Source organism: Amphibalanus amphitrite, unplaced genomic scaffold, assembly GCF_019059575.1.
Source record: "Amphibalanus amphitrite isolate SeventyFive unplaced genomic scaffold, NRLGWU_Aamphi_draft 000096F_arrow, whole genome shotgun sequence".
Lineage (NCBI taxonomy): Eukaryota > Metazoa > Arthropoda > Thecostraca > Balanomorpha > Balanidae > Amphibalanus > Amphibalanus amphitrite.
The window spans coordinates 843369-859921 of record NW_024881591.1 but is presented as its reverse complement, the minus strand read 5'-3'; the positions used below and the strand labels follow the sequence as shown (position 1 = coordinate 859921).

The 16553-nt window shown below is 60.0% G+C and overlaps 2 protein-coding genes across 2 annotated transcripts in view; one reads left to right on the top strand and one right to left on the bottom strand.

The window, feature by feature from the left end:
- Nucleotides 1-3773, top strand: part of LOC122380359 — a 29351-nt gene extending 25578 nt beyond the window's left edge. Inside the window, exons 9-10 of the mRNA XM_043363446.1 lie at nt 273-3342; nt 3749-3773. Coding sequence (XP_043219381.1) covers nt 273-3342; nt 3749-3773 — 3095 coding nt within the window. The remainder of the gene's footprint in view (nt 1-272; nt 3343-3748) is intronic.
- Nucleotides 3774-4585: 812 nt separating this feature from the next.
- LOC122380363 (membrane-associated guanylate kinase, WW and PDZ domain-containing protein 1-like) overlaps nt 4586-16553 on the bottom strand; it is a 48231-nt gene continuing 36263 nt past the window's right edge. The window contains exons 7-18 of the mRNA XM_043363452.1: nt 15902-16045; nt 15261-15449; nt 14529-14717; nt 10589-10753; nt 9526-9743; nt 8385-9272; nt 7515-8027; nt 7071-7195; nt 6806-6875; nt 6384-6569; nt 5871-6002; nt 4586-5408 (exon numbers count right to left, since the gene is read on the bottom strand). Coding sequence (XP_043219387.1) covers nt 5031-5408; nt 5871-6002; nt 6384-6569; nt 6806-6875; nt 7071-7195; nt 7515-8027; nt 8385-9272; nt 9526-9743; nt 10589-10753; nt 14529-14717; nt 15261-15449; nt 15902-16045 — 3197 coding nt within the window. The 3' untranslated portion in view covers nt 4586-5030. The remainder of the gene's footprint in view (nt 5409-5870; nt 6003-6383; nt 6570-6805; nt 6876-7070; nt 7196-7514; nt 8028-8384; nt 9273-9525; nt 9744-10588; nt 10754-14528; nt 14718-15260; nt 15450-15901; nt 16046-16553) is intronic.

Below are 16553 nucleotides of genomic sequence, written 5' to 3'. Positions count from 1 at the left end.
TAGGGACCAGTTAGTAGGGTGCCGTGCACAAGTCAGTTGGGACCCATTTTGCACGTGCGCACGTGCAGGGTGCCGCTTTCAGATCTCGAGAACGGCTGGGCCGATTGTGCTCAAATTTGGCACATCGCTAGAGACCGGTTAGTAGGGTGCCGTGCACAAGTCAGTTGGAGGTACCCCCTCGAAATTTCGCACGTGCAAGGCTCACCCTCTTGCTCGCTCCGTTAGTCGCCCCAAAAGGCGTTATACTGGTTAAGTATACGATTTTTTCGCAGGCAACGAAGACGTGCGCATACCGCAGGCCTCGTTTTTCACGGAGCAGCTGCAGTCGTGCCTGTCAACTGGCGAGGAGCTGTCCCCTCAGCAGCAGCAGCAGCAACAGCAACAGGAGGAGCAGCAAGACGACGAGCAGCAGCCGCAGGACGAGGACGATCCGGGCGAGGCGGGCACCAACGGCGACGACCGGCTGCTCGACTGCTGCCGGCCGTCGCACGACCCGGACGGCGGCGGCTCGGCGGGTTCGGAGGGCTCCGGGCCGCCCACCCCGCTGCTCAGCCAGTCCTCTGTGCACGTCATCACGGGTGTTCTGTCGTCGGGCGGCGGCGGTGCGGCGGCCGAGCTGCGCGCCTACCCGCCGCTGCCGCAGGGCCCGGCCGCCACCAGCGAGACGCTGGACGACGCGCCGCCCGGCAGCCTGGTGTACGGCGCCGCGCCGCCGCCGGACGCCGACGGCTTCTGGGCCGAGCTGGAGGAGGAGCCCGAGCTGCCCGAGCTGCCGCTGGAGTCGCGCGCCGCCGGCGGGGGCGCCGAGCTGGCCGTGGAGACCGCCTGGAGGCCTGGACCGCTGGGAGCCTCATCAAAGAGACTGCTGGCCAGCGGCCCGCTGAGAACCATCAGTAACCGCCAGCAGCTGCTCACCACCAAACTGGGCGCCGTGCTGAACGTGGCCGCGCCGCCGCGGAAACAGGCGCCGCGCCGCGTGCGCCGCCGGCCGGCCGAGCGGGCCAAGGCCGCCAAACAGACGAGCATGACGGCCATCCGCGAGCGGACGCCGTCCGGCCCCGGCTCCGGTCACGAGAGTGAGACGGAGAACGTGGAGCGCCGGACGGAGGCGGCCGCCGGAGATGGGCTGCTACTGCAGGCGGCCGTTGAGCTGGATCCACTGGCTATTACAGTCGCGCCACTGCCGGCAGCCAGACTGCCGTCTCCAGCCGCCGAGCGGCAGCTGAATACCTACGCCAAGAAGGACAAGAAGAAACTCAAACAGGTCACCAAAGTGGAAGCCAAGGAGAGTGCTCCTCCAAAGTCTAGCAAGGGCGCCCCGGCGGCAGCGGCTGCCATGGCTGCGGTGGCCCCCGCCGCGCGGCCACCCTCGGGAGCCACCGGAGCCGCCCAGCCGCCGGCCACGGGAGCCGAGACCAAGGCGAGCGTGCCGGTGGTCACCGCAGTGAAGCTGAACATGCCGTGGACGCCGCCCGGCTCTCCGGGCCGCCTGGTGACCGACCTGGCGTCGCTGACCAACCCGGACTCGCCCCGTGTCTTCCTGAGCCGTCTGCGAGATGACGTGATCACGCCGCCGCCGCCGACGTCGCCCGCGGCGCGCCGGCTCGGCTGGAGCCCCTCTCGGCCGGCGGCCGAGCCCGTCTCGCCGGCGGAGTCGCCGCGCGTCTTCCTGAGTCGCCTGCGCGCCGAGGACGCGGCGGCGCCGGCCAGTCCCGGCGGCAGGCCGACCGCCGGCCGGGGGGAGGCCGCCTCGCCGCCCTCTCCCGCGCGCGCCAAGTCGAGCCAGGCCTCTCAGCCCGTTCGGGCCGGCCCGTGGCAGTTGGCCGTCGGTGGCGGGCTGGGCCTCACCTCAGAGACGGCTGTGGGCGGACCCGAGTCGCCGCCCGGCCGGCGGGCGTCCCAGAGACTCTCCGCCGAGCACGACACAGAGGACGGAGAGAAGCCGCGCGAGAGACGCGCGTCACAACGCTTACCTACTTCAACTGAGACGATAACAGCCGAGGACGCGGAGCAGCCGCAGGAGAAGCGGATGTCTCGGCGGACCGCGACCGAGCCGAGCGCCGCTGAGAGCGGAGACAAGCCCAGGGAGGGTCGGTCCTCCCGGCGGCCGTCCGGCTCGGCCGAGGGCGGCGCTCAGCGGGAGAAGCGCGCCTCTCAGCGTCGCTCCTCCGACCGCAGGGCGGAGACGTCCCCCGGCCGCCGGCCGAGTCAGCGCGCCAGAGAGGCCAGCGGGGACGGCCGGCCGGCGAGCGACGAGCCGACGGACAGCGACCGCGGCGGACTGACAGCCATTGTATCCCCGGTCGTAACGCGGCTGGTCGGGCGGCCCAGCAGTCGTGACGGACGGCGCCCGCCGGCGGCTGCCCCGGCCACCAGACGCGGTTCACAGCCCAGTGAGCCTGCCCCCGCGGCGGCGGCCGGCCGGGGCGGTAGCCAGCGGCGTCCGAGCGGTGGCCGGCCCAGCGCCGCGGCTCGCCTCTGTAACGGCCGTGAGTCTCCTGCGCTGCGGAGCGGCCGCTCGCTTACCCCAGTGCCGGCCGGGCGCGGCAGCAGGACGGCGGACAAAACGGCTGGCTCCAACAAACCAAACACTGCGGCAACTAACCCGGACAAGGAGCAGAAACGAGCTGGGAGCGTGGGACGGACGAGGAAACAGATCAACGGCTTGGAAAAGACCCAGAATGGTCCGCGCGAATCTGAGAAGCTGAAGAAACCACAACTGACTGCGGATAAACCTGGCAAGAAGTCTGAAATACCTGACCACCAAGACAAGATTCAACGGAGGTCCGAGAGACCCAAGAAACGGTTGGAAGGCCCTGACAAACTCGATAAACGTCAGGATGTTGTAGATAAAGTTAAAAGTAGTCAAGTGAGCGTAGAAAAACCCGTTACGCGGCATGACACCACCCTAGATAAACCCGTTACGCGACGAGGGAGTGTAGATAAACCTGTTGCACGACAAACGAGCGTAGACAGGTCGAGTTATCGGCCGGACAAGCTGGACATGCCTCATATACGATCGGTCAGCTTAGGCAGGAGGACTGGAGGCACCGACAAGCAATTGAAGCGGTCTTGGAGCTTGGAGAAACGTGACAACCGATCAGGGAGCTTGGACAAGTCCAACAAGCGACCAAAGAGCCAGGAGAAGCCCGGCGGCCGGCTGGGGTCGCCGGCGGTGACCGGTCGGCGGACGGAGGGCGCTGGGTCGGAGCGGCCCGGCCGGCCGGGGGTCACCCGGCGGCCGGCCAGCCGCGCCTCCAGCGCCGCCACCCCGCCCCCGCCGGCAGCCGCGGCCGCCAAGGCGACCGGCGGACAACAGCGTGCCAACGGGACGATGCGGCGGCGCTCGGCGGCGGCCGCCGCGCCGGGCGCCGGGCCCGCGCGCAAGCGGCCGCGGCCGGGTCGACCGCCGGGCGGCGGCGGGAGGTAGCCTGCCGCCGCGCGGCCGCCCAGACGCTAGATGTGATAACGAGAGGGAGTGCCAGGTGTAGTGCGGGTCAGCCCCGCCGGAGCGAACCCTCTGTACGCGATCTCAGTGTGTTTTATCTCTGCATGTGTCGATGTGGCGCGGCGCCGCGGCCGCCCGCAGTCTGTTCGTCGTTGATTTGCTCAGGACCCCGGGTGTGGCCGGCCGGCCGGGGCCCGTCTTTCAGGGCGCGCCGGAGGGCCCACTCTCTCACCGGTTTGGTGTGTGCATGTGCCGTGTAGCTGCAGCTCCCCGCCCCGCCCCTACCCCGCCCCCGTACAGATGTGCCCGCCGCTCGCTAGTTTGAGCTTTGGGGCGCGCCGGCGCCGGCCGCGCGGCGCCATCGTTACCATTGGAGGAGCGGCTGCCCGGCCGCCCTCCGGAGATTCGACACCGAGGTCTGTTCAGTTCTCACCGGTTGACATCGTTTTGTAATGTTTTCATCCTTCATTTATGGAGAGATTACCTACGTGTGGCATCGTGTATTATAATTCATGTATCTGTTCGTGTGATACATTTCTATGTGATTTTGTGCTTTGAATGTCGGCACATAACTTTGGTAATAAACCTACGCTCCGCAGTAGTATGTATTGCGTTATTTTGATGGCAAGGACGGCGGCGAGAAATGGGGGTTATTTATAGCCAGAATTCTGGTAAAAGGGGCAATTCGGGACAGATGATCGGAAGTGACCGACGAGATTCTACACACTGTCAGGATGGCTTCATATGCTACCCGCGCGAATCGCGCGATGATAGGCGGTGGCCGAGGAGTGTAGGGAATCGTTGCATCAAGTGTGGCAGCTTATCCGCCGAGTTCACTGAACGGCCCGGGTTCGATGCCCGTCCTAGTCTACAAAAAAGCTACACTAGGTACTTAGTTCCAAAGCCCAGTTTCACAAAGGGCGGCTGCGGAGTCGGTCGGAGCCGACAGTTCTGACCTGAGTCGGAGTCTATTTTGGAAAACGGAGTCTGAGTCACCGAAAAGCCATCCCCACTCCGCAGCCCTGTTCAAAACACCGCACCTGTAATACTGTAGCCATCAAACAAAATGCATCACTTACCCACGGATATCGCGCTCATCAAAGTACACCTAAGCGATTCACAAACGCTCAAACGCCATTCAAAATACCTGTACTTTATTAGTGCTTCATGTAAACTTTGATCATGCACTTTGTACAATGCTGGGATGTAGCGAGCCTAGCCTAGAATCTGTACAGTTTGCTCGGCGCACGCTCCGTGCTCCTCACTGGCCCGCGGCTATCTCCTTATATGGCAGCGGCTTGGCTGGCCTCAGATCAGGCTGGCATTGTCTTTTTCCGAGCAAACAAACGGCGAACGGCAGACGCCCGGAACATCCTCACACTGTAACAGCCGCCGGCGTCTCACGCCGGCACCAAAACGGCCGAGCAACAGCGGTCGGCGGCGCGCGCAACAACAGAAGCACCAACACTGGCGCGCCGGCCGACTCCGGGGGCGCCGCACTCGGCGCGGCAGCGCCACACTCGTCTCACTCGCGCCGCACACTCGTCACTCTCTCGACACTCGCTCTGCGGGGGCACACACGCTACAAGTTGGCCTGCCTGCTCCAATAGGCATGGGCCTCGTCTGGCGGCGGGCCGTGGCCCATAGAGTGTCCGCCGTGACCACCGTGTCCGCCATGTCCGCCGTGCCCCAAATGTCCGCCGTGTCCGGCGTGCGGCGCCATGCCGCCGTGGCCCAGGTGCGAGCCGTGGCCGGCGTAGCGGCCGTAGCCGGGTACGTCGCCGTTGGTGAGGTGCTGCCGGTGGCCGGGCGCCGCCGCGCCGCTGGAGTACGGCTGCGGCGAGGCGGGGAAGAAGGCCGGCCCGCCGTACGGCTGCGATAGTGACGACGAGGAGCGGCCCGGCGGGCCCAGCGAGGTCGGCGTGGACGGCGCCTGAGAGGCCGCCTGGTCCAGGATCGCCTGCGAACGGACACAGAGCAATGTGAGAGAGCTGTGACAATGAACACGGACAACGCGCCGTCATCCGAGTTCCGGCAATTGAAAACGGACGGTGGATGAGCAACGGAGGAAAATCTGTTCAAGTTGACGCCCAAGCTTACACCTGACAGGCAACGTGATGACTCGAAAAGGCATCCGTCATTGTGTACACAAACAATAGGTGTGCATCAGAACAAGCATGAAAAATGTCATCCAGCAATTAGGAAAGGACGTGCAAATCGACAATGAGACCACACAAAAATCCCGCATCGAAGTCGAACTCGCAATTAGCATACTTCGCTTTATCTAACGGCAAATCCCACATTGCCAGAAATCCCTCTAGCTCTCTCAAACCGACCTCTGTCCAAGAAGCATCCCTCCCTCCTAGTTGTGAGATCCCAGTACCGCGATCTCGGCCATCTGTGGCCCATCTCTATCACCAACCTGGGGTATGGAGCCGCCGCGCCGCACCAGCAGGCGCACCACCGAGCCGCCCTGCTTGATCAGCTCGATGGCCTCGCCGTGCGTCATGTCCTTGGTGTTCACCTGGTTTATCTGGATGATCTGGTCACCCACCTGAGGGGCGAGAGAGTAGGTCGGAGGTCAGTAGGGGGTGAGGTCAGGTCAGGTTGGGGGGGGGGGGGAGGTGACAGAGCAGGGTTTGATTCGGCACGGACAGATTGCTAGGAGTTGTTTGAACAATTGGTGTCATCCTGATCATCACCTTGATCTGACGCAAGAGAGAATCGGAGTTATTGAAGTAGGGGACAGGGACACCTTTAGAAAATGGCCAAGGGACAGAATCAGGGGTAGAGGGCAGAGGCATAGGCGGGAAGGTGAAACAAAACCTGGGACAACGTCAGGGCACGCCCAGGTTCCGGAGCAGTGACTTGAGACAGGTCCCCGACATGCCCCGGTCATTCCACAGCAGCCAGCAAGCACCCCTCCCTCACTCACCCTGAGCCGTCCGTCCTGTGCGGCCGGACCGGTCTCGGCTATCCGCAGCACGAACAGCGGCATGTTGTGGAACTCTCGGCCGCCGCGGATCGAGAACCCGAAGCCCCGGTAGCCGCGGCTCAGCTCGATGCCGTGAAACTCGTCCTCGCCGCCGCCGCCGCCCTCGATCGGGTGGTACTCCTCACCCTGACGATACAGAACGGGGGTTAGTTACGGGACAGAGGAGGGGGCTAAGATCCAACATGAAGTTTTAACACATTGAGTGACATGTAGATTTGGCAATGGGATTCACCCGGGACAATATGCTCTAGATAATTTCATGTTACGTTTGCTAGTGGACCTGTGCAATAAGTTTGCAATGAAGCACACACGCCGTCCCTTGTGAGAAAAAAGTAGTCAGAGATACCACACTTCCGACTGACCTCGGGTGGCCAAGGGTAGTTGACTCTTCTATCTCCATTTCCAGTGTGGTCCTGGTCTCTTGGGTCCCGTCTGAAAGACAGAAAAATGTCATAGTTAACGAATCTCCCTCGGTAGGTATCATCTTGCAAATGTAAGCAAGGGTCACCCATCAAGAAATTATAGCCATGTGGGCATGTCGTGTAACACCACCTGTGCTGCGCATAGCCAATATAGCTCTCGCCACGACAACCCCAGAGACGGGCGATTGGATGCATGTGGCAGTACCTGAGCGGGTACTGTAGACTCTCGTCCATGTCGAAGGTGACGTCCCGTGACGACAGGTCTCTCTCGGGCGTCACGTCACGGCCCAGTGAGTTGGTCAGGTGGCCGGCAGTCGGCGGCATGTCGCCCTGGAGAAGAGAACACAGACGGCTCGAGTCAGACATATGGCGGAGATGGTTATGAGCGACAAACGTGCTACAACCCAGAGAGCCTAGACATTTCCCAGTCGCAGCAAACCCTTTGAACCCCTTGTCTTTTGCTCTCCATCCTCTTCCTAAACTTTTGGAGTAACCATGACTCCCCCTCCCCACCCCATCTCCCACCCCCGTATCAACAACTATCTGCAACTCGTTCCTCGGTATCCTTCCCTCCTTTAACTGCCATGAGGCTGAGCACTTGAGCAGTCCTCTCTCCCCCCCCCCCCCGGACCTCCTGCGCCTCTCTCACCTTTTGCGAAGTGGACGCAGTGCTGGACGAGTCGTCGAGCGGCGCACCGACCGTCAGCACCACCCGGTACCCGCTGTCCTTGATCAGGTTCACTATCTCGCCGTGGTGCAGGCCGGCGATATCCACTCCGTTCACGGCCAGGATCCGGTCCCCAACGTGCAGCTGACGGCAGCGCTGCGCCGGACTGCCGTCAATCAGCCGACCGATCGTCGAGCCGCTCCGACTCACAGACGAGATGATGACGAAGCCGAAGCCCTCGCCCTCGCGGCGCGTCACCGTCACCTCGTACGGCGGCTGCTCCTGGCTGCGGTTGAGCGCGTCGTGCCGCGCCAGTCGCCGCCGGATACCGAGCTGGACGCGGCCGGCCGCCGACGCCTGGCTCATCAGCTGCACGGCCAGGTGGTGGGAGGAGCCTACCACCAGCTGACCGTCCACGTAGATGATCTCGTCACCGGTCTGCAGCCGGCCGTCCACGTCGGCCGCGCCGCCCGGAACAATGTGCCCGATCGACACCTGGTGGGGGGGGGGGGGGGGGGGGGGTAGCAAGAGGGTAGAGAAGAAAAAAGGGAGGAAAATGACAATAGGAATAGCGACACCAATGTTGAAAGTCATGGTTCATTGATGCCATGCTTGCATTTAATTTGTTTCCGGTAAGATAAACTGGCATGCTATTGTTTGCAGAAAACTAAAAACAGCATGCTAAACCGCATTTTAGGACGAAACAATACGATGGTTATCTGGCTCGATAATTGGTTTCCAGCACATCTGCATATGTGACGATAGGATAAGAGAGACCACGTATATGAATGAGCCACCTTTTGTGTAAGTTCTGCGAGTGACAGCTCTCTGGCCAGCAGTATTCTTTCTCACCTGCGAGCCCTCCTCGGTGCCGCCGACGATGCGGAACCCGAAGCCGGACTGGTGCCTCATCAGCGTGACGGCCATCTCCAGGTACTGCTGCGGCCCGGCCGGCCGCGGGCCGCGCGGTACCGACGATGGCGCCGGCTGCTCGTGCTCGAAAGACGTGCTCTGTTTGCGGCCGCGCGCGCCGCGGTCCGAGCCGGCCTGGTCGGAGCCGGGTCCGCCGGGCACGGCGCCGTGGCCGCCGTACTGGCCGTATCCGCCGTACTGGTCTCCGGGAGGGTAGTGGTCGAAGGAGCCGGCGTCCGCTGGCCGCGGCGCCGGCTGCTGGCTGTAGTAGCCCTCGGGCGCGAACGGCGCGCCCCCGTACTGCCGGCCCGGCTCGGGCGGGTAGCCGCGGGACTCCAGGTCCCGCTCGTCGTAACTCGAGTGGAGCCCGAGCCGGCCGAACTGAGCGCTGAGGTCGGCGCGGCCCGGCCCCGGCCCCGGCGGACCGGGCCCGTTCGGCCGGCCGTAGCCGAAGCCGGAGTGGTCGGCGCCGTAGTCGCCGTAGCGCGGGTCGGCCGGCGCCGGTCCGCCGCCCGGTCCGCCGGCGCCGCGCGGGTCGAATGTGAGCCGCGGGTCGGCGGAGGGCGCCGGACCCGGCAGCTCGCCGTACGAGGGTGTGTGCGCGCGCCGCGTGTCCACCAGCGGCGTCTTGGGCCGGCTGGGGATCACCTCTCTGGGCCGTGTGCTGTACAGCTCGGCCGTGGGCGTCTTGCTGCGGTACTGGCCCGAGATGGGCGGCCGGCGCGCTGCGTCCTCCTTGCGCTTGGTCTTGGGTTTGGTGGGCGAGTGGGAGCCGCCGCGCTGCACCGTCACCGTCGCCTCGTGGTCGACCGGGCAGTCCTTCAACACCTGGGCAGAGGAAACACAGACCGGTGTCGGGTTAGCGGTTGCATATGCATTATGCATAGCCAATTAGCTAACTATGTGCATGCTAACACTGCTCAGCTCCATCCCAAGTCCCAAACAGCACAATTTGACAGCGTCAGGCCACACCAATATAAAAGATTTCCATCATGAGCTCCGCAGACGCCTAATGGTCATACAAACGCGGCGTTCTCAAACTCTCCCTTCATCCATTTTCATCTCCCCATCCTCTCCATACCTGTACCACGTCCGTGTGCGGCATGGCCTTGACGTGGACGTTGTTGATCTCGACGAGGATGTCTCCCTCCTGGAGCTCGGTGCACCGGCCGCGGTCCAGGATCTTCTTCACCTTCTGACCGTAGGCAGAGTCGGCGATCGTGAACCCGAAACCCGTCTCTCCCTTGACGATTGGTACCGTCAGGAAGCGCGGCTTGGGCGCCGTCGGAGGCACGTTCTCTGCGGGGAGAGCGGAGAGGCGGGGATCAGAAGACGGTTGGAGATGAATCACGCTCTTGGCTGTAGGATCAGACGAAGTGTGTAACATTCGGGCTAGTGAATGAGACTGAGATATCCAGGGCGTTCGAATATGATGATGATGATGAATTGGTGTTTTTGGGCGCCCGGACTACAGTGGTCATCAGCGGAATATGATTTTGATGGTCTCATATAGGACATGACGGAAAGTAAAATACCAATAAGCGAAAATCCGGTTCTTGTCATAAGTTCGGAACAAGCAAGTGTCGCAGTGAGCTCTTTCAGTTACTTGAAACTCCCACGTTCGGAGTTGGGAATGAGGTCGGGGTGGGGCCGGGGTCGGGCGGTAGGGCAGTGGTCCGTGGTATCACCCAGTACGGTATCGATCACGGCGTCCGTTTCAAACTGCGACAGGTGATACTACGGAGGCGGTGTGGCGCCGCCAGTGTACGGTGACGGCGCCACAGCAGAGGTATACACTGCCGGCTCCGGTGACCGGCTGGGGCTGTGACAGTGGCGGTACCGGGATGGCTGGCCGCAGCAGGACAGGACCGGGTCGAGACCCGCACTGTGCGTGTACACTGAACGTGTAACACAGTGAACACAAGGTGGCTGGTAAGGGTCATCTAGAGCAACTGGCCAGACGGGAACAGGGAGCTGGGAACATCAGTATTGAGACGGTTTACGTTCGTCATCCCCCTCCAAACAGTGCGGTAGTCGATGCACCCTAACTCCAAGCCAACGAACAATCATATAGCCATGGATCTCTTTCCATCTCCTTCTATACCTCTCATTCTCTCTCTCTCTCTCTCTCTCTCCCCTCTCACCGGCTGCGAGCAGGTCGGCAGAGCCGGGTCTGGGCCTCTCGTCCCGGGTTCTCTCTGTACCGCTCAGGTCCGGCATTGACTTGGAGGTGCTCTCCTGGTCGGAGCCGGTGGGGGAGCGGGGCCGGTCGGCGCCGCCCACCGGGTACCCGCCCTGCGGCTGGGTGTCTGTCGGCACAGGGGAGGGGTTAGATATTGGAGAGAGAGAGAGAGAGAGAGAGAGAGAGAGAGAGAGAGAGAGAGAGAGAGAGAGAGAGAGAGAGAGAGAGAGAGAGAGAGAGAGAGAGAGAGAGAGAGAGAGAGAGAGAGAGAGAGAGAGAGAGAGAGAGAGAGAGAGAGAGAGAGAGAGAGAGAGAGAGAGAGAGAGAGAGAGAGAGAAAGAGAGCCAGAAAGACTGGTTCCCGCAGTTACTGATACTTGGCTAGTAACGGCGAACTAATACAAAATATTGTGAACTATCGCGATATACAGTCACAATGAATGAAACAATTTGTGTCGAGCAAAACCAATGCAAATAAAAACTTGTTTCATGCTATAAAAACACTGCGACGATAGCTTACTTGTGCCTGAGATGCAATACCATCGTAGCGACACCTCAATAACGCTACTACAGATCCCGGCGCAACAATCGCAGTGCAGGCACGGATCGCAAACAATGAACACTGAGAGCATGACTTCAAAAAATATGTTACAAGGACCGAAATACCCCACCCACTGAGCACAGACACAGCTGCGGTCACATCGCCCCCAAAATGTGTCCTAAAGTGACGGCGACTCACCAACTTACGGCAGGTTTCACCAGGCAGTTCGTGCCGTATCACCGCCACTGAATACAGACCCTCGGACACGCACAAGGTTTTGACGCGTGCCTACCTACCACCGATGAAATCGACGGGAGATATAGCGGCTGACAATTGGTACAACCCACGGTGACAGTGGCAGCAAGCAAGTCCGAATATGACAGTGACGGTAACAGTGAGGATAACACCTTCCACAGCTGGCACCTGGGCTCGGACTGACTCCAGTGACAGACCTTCCTGCCGCTGGTCCGACATTAACCGACGCCATAGTGTCACCTGATGTTTGTCACCATGAACAGTCACTGGAGCTGGGCAGCTCAGTGTACCAGACACTGATACTGAACAGTGAACACCCCGCAGTTGATGTTGTCACCACTCACCAGCTATAGGACCGGCACAGCGCCACCGGTACGGTCAACCCGCCGCGCCGGGAGGCGGCCACGAATAGACCCATCGGGAGGTGGGGGACGGAGACCGCTGGGCGGGAGACGAGGTGACGCGAGACGGCAGGAGAGAAATACTGCGGACACGCGTCACGCGGCTGGAGCTGCTGATAACATTGGACTACCGACGAAGTAGCGGCAATAAGAGGAAAAATGAGAAATGTACGGCCTAAATAGACGGGAAACTTTAAGAAATGTTCATAATGCCGAGCCATTCTTCTGGCAGGTGCAATATCACTATGGAACAAGACAAGCTACAAAAGAATGTCTGTCAACAAGAAACACGAATTTCGAAAGTGTCGAACAACAAATGCTCATTACGAGCGAGCGAGCGCAGCGAGCGAAGCGAGTCTTTTCAATATAACGGAAAAATCTCAGTATGGGGCGGCCCGGCCCGGCCCGGCCCGGCCCGGCCCGGCCTGTAACGCTTTTGAGAGGCTTATATCTCAGCAACCGCTGGATCGATTGGCCTGCGGTCTTTTTTGCTGGGTAGCCCCATCCCTTCTACCCCGTCATAGACTACTTTTGATACATCTCGGTGACCGTCGTGGCACGTGCCACGTGAAAAGTCAAGGGTGTTCAAGCTGTTTTGCAAAAGTAGTGATTTTGAGAGGCTCATATCTCAGCAGCCGCTTGGGCGATTGACTTGCGGTAATTTTTGTAGGGTAGCAGCATCCCTTCTACCAAAAATAGGATACTCTCGATGCATGTGGGGCACCCCCAGTGCACGTGCAAAATACAACAACAAGTCAACAAGAGGTGTCAAATTTGTTCCCATTTTAATAACTCGGTAATTACTGGGGCGATTTCGCTGAAACTTGGCATACAGGTAGGCACCCACCAGGCAATGCATTCCCATGTGTTGCGGTTAAGGTGCTACTGTAAGTGCGCACGTGCAGGGGGCGCTTCCAGATCTCGAGAACGGCTGGGCCGATTGCGCTCAAATTTGGTACACGGTTGGGGATAGGGTGCCGTGCAAGTCAGTTTGGACCCCGTTTGCACGTGCGCACGTGCAGAATGCCGCTTCCAGATCTCAGGAACGGCTGGGCCGATTGCGTTCAAATTTGGTATACTGCTAGCGACCGGTTAGAAGGGTGCTTTGCGCAAGCCCGTTGGAAGTACCCTCTCGCCCTTCCGCACGTGCAGGGCTCACTATCTCGCTCGCTCGTTCTTCGCCCAAAAGGCGTTTTACTGGTAATTTGATAACTTACACATGACGATGCGGCAGATCTTCCGTTTTTCATCATATTTGACTCGAGTTCGAACCCCAGAGGCGGCGCGTATTTTCAGCACTGGCGGTCCGGAGTCCCCTCCGAGCACATATTTCTCGTCCGCGCCGCACCGGCCGCGGGCCAGCAGGCCGAGTTTTTGAAACATCACTATCCGCCGCGGCCCTTCGTGGATCGAATCAACACTCGTTTCGGTCGGAAATGTTGAACCTCAATGAATTATGTAGCGATCTGAGAGTCGGTAGTACGAGTACCAAAGATACCGGTTCAACATGACCGTTAGATGTTGTTGGTCTTAGTCAGAACTGACCAGCAGCAGTCAGTCAGCAACAGAGACACTTCTACCATGACACGTCTGACCGTTCTTCACTCTTAACTACGTCTCGGCTCAATTGTCACACCTCACTTTGTATCAACACAGTTCACGACTGTACGGTGTCTTTAACTTCCGTTTCGTTACGGTCATATCATAACACCAGTCACCACAATCAAAAACGCCGTCACCAGCAGTCAGCACCATGTGCCAATCACCACGCGAGCCCGGTGCACCAAAGCGAGTGTGCCTCGCAGGACCGTCCGGCGGGGCGGCGGTGGCGGCGTGCCGCTGCCCCAGTCGCCGGCGCCGGGCCGCGGTTCGCCCACAGATCCGATTACCAGAATGTGGGCCGGCTCGGCGGAAACCCGACAAGCCGAGCCGCCGCCGGCAGCGCAAAACACGCGCTCCAGCGGCCCCGGCCGACGGTTCACGACAGGGCAGGCTGCTGGCTGCAGCGACTGTGCTATCAACGGTCAACGAAACGCACATCCCTCAGCTCAGCTCAACGGAATAGAAATATAACTTAGGTGTGAAATATGAAAAGCACGAATCGCCGACATCGCTACTGACCAGCGGCCAAGACTGTAATGGATGAGACCTGTAACCTGTCACTTGACCTATGACCTTCAACGATCTGCTGCCGACACACAGACCCTGATGGTGACCTGTGACCTGCCCTGTGATCTCTACTGACCTGCTGCCGACACACAGACCGTAACACTGTCCTGACCCGTGACCCCGACTAACCTGCTGCCTTCACGGCCCTGCTCTGTGACCTGACCTGCGCCCCCGACTGACCTACTGCTGCTAACACAGACCCTGCCCTGTGACCCCGATTGACCTGCTGCCGACATAGACCCTGCTGCCGACACAACTCTGACCTGTGACTCCGACAGCCCTGCTGTCGACACGGCCCTGTGACCCCGACTGACCTGCGGCCGACATGGCCCTGACCTGTGACCCCAACTGACCTGCCGACACAGCCCAGACAGTGACCTTATCTGTGACCCCGACTGACCTGTTGCCGACACTGCCCTGCTCTGTGACCTGACCTGTGACCCGACTGACCTGCCGACACTGTCCTGCTCTGTGACCTGACCTATGACCTGGACTGACCTGCGGCCGACAGGGCCCTGACTTATGACCCGGACTGACCTGCTGCCGAGACGGCCATGGTGGTGACGATCTCCGTGTTGGGGTCGTTGGGGTCGAACGGCAGCGGGTAACCGCGGCACACCTGTAGCTGTACCAGCTCGCCGGCGGCGATCGTTTGGAACATGTGCACCATGTCCTGGTGCGTGTAGCCCAGCACACACTGGCCGTTCACGTACACCAGCACGTCACCTGGAACAGCGGCAGCAGGTAAAGTAACGTCAGCTGACGTCACTTTACACACTATTGGGGTAGTGAAAATGAAAAAAGCAAGCAGCTTTGTTGCGTCTGAAAGTCAAAGTCAAATATCACTAACAAAGCCGTTCTCATCATCATCCAACAAAAAAAGCCTCTCAGCTGACGAAGGCTAGGAATTCTGGCCAGCTCATCGCTCACGACTTCACAAGCTCGTCCACATGAATCACAGAGACGTTCTCCACATTGCTTACATACACTGTTAATGGGCCGTTGCAATGATGGGATCTGGCATTACAGCCACTCAACCATTAGCTCTACTTGACATTTTGCATAAACATTGTTGGTCGCTGCCATATTATGAGACATGGCATTTCCAACACAAATTAAGTCAATGGCTGCCACAGAAAGCAAGTCATGCTACTTATTTCTGCATAGTGATTAAAAATAGACAGAGGCAAAGAGATAGGTATGGGTACTCGTAAACATTAACAGCGGAACAGAAAACTATCGATCACTCTCTGCGCACGCGGTCCGTACCGGTTCTCAGCCGCCCGTTGACCCAGGCCGGCCCGTTGGGCACCACGGACTTTATCTGCAGGAACTCCTCCTCGCCGTCGTCGCCGCCGACGATGGTGAAGCCGAGGCCGCGCGGCGACTTTTGCAGCGTCGTCTCCAAGATGGCGCCGCGCAGCTCGGCCGGGTTACGGGTGAAGAAGGGCCGGCCGCCTGAGGAGGAGAAGGGGGATGGTGAACAGTCAGATCATGGCCGAGACGAGGCTTCGGTCAGCCTAGATGATGCAGCTAACCAGATATAGCCGACCTGTCCGGCAGGAAACCATGCTCATCTAAGCACAAATGCCTAAATAAAACCTATGCATACAGCATTGAAGGTGCCGTGGCTGAGCCAATGCAGCAGCCTGTGCCACTATGTGGATACTCGCGCCATCCAGTGGCGGTAGTACAAACCAGCAAACGGTGCGTCGACCACCGATTTCACTAGCTCACGTTCGGGTACCAAACAGCCACAGCACGTAACGATCCTCACAGTCGCCTCTCTCCTCTCCATCAACTATTCAGTCTTGTCCCTCTCCTGCTAACTTCCCCTGAGGTTCCTCCCTACTCACTGTTGCCGTTGGCCCTGAACGGGGGGCGGCTGTTACCCGCTGTTCCCTACTCACTGTTTCCGTTGGCCCTGGCCGGCGGCGGCTGGGCGCCCGCCGGGGGCTCCAGGTCCCGGTGACCGTCCAAGGTCTGTCCCTGGGATAGCGGTACCGACTGGGGCGGTTCGCTCGGGGGTGGCGGAGGCTCCGAGTGCTGGTCACCTGTGGTGGCCGGTCCGGGGGAGGGTGAGGGGCGAGATACAGGGAGGGACAACTAGAAGGGAAAGCGCGACTAGGCATTCATAAGTACCAAGCAAACAAACAAAACAGTGCAATAACGACGGGGCGGTGACCTATCCGGCGCAGGGAGTCGCAACCGGTATTAGGCCAGGGTACTATAAATACTTGGTTCAAAGGCTGTATCATAGCAACGGTGGATCCAGAGTTTTGAAGCTTAGAGCCAGAATCAATCGTTTCTTTTCATGCACTTTATATGCGCCAGGTTACGATCGGGTTTTAATGGTGGCATTTCGCCCTAAGTACTGGATCCGCCGGAGCCTAATGAATGTGCTGCGCTTCTCGTTAAATAATCTACCACTGCATACAAACAAGGGCAGAGGCCCGCTTTACGGTCGCGCCGCTGAGAATTCGACGCCAACATCAACGTCCCCAAAATACCCGCCAGGAGGCCCCAAAATACCTCACAACGTACCAATCGACCCAACGATCT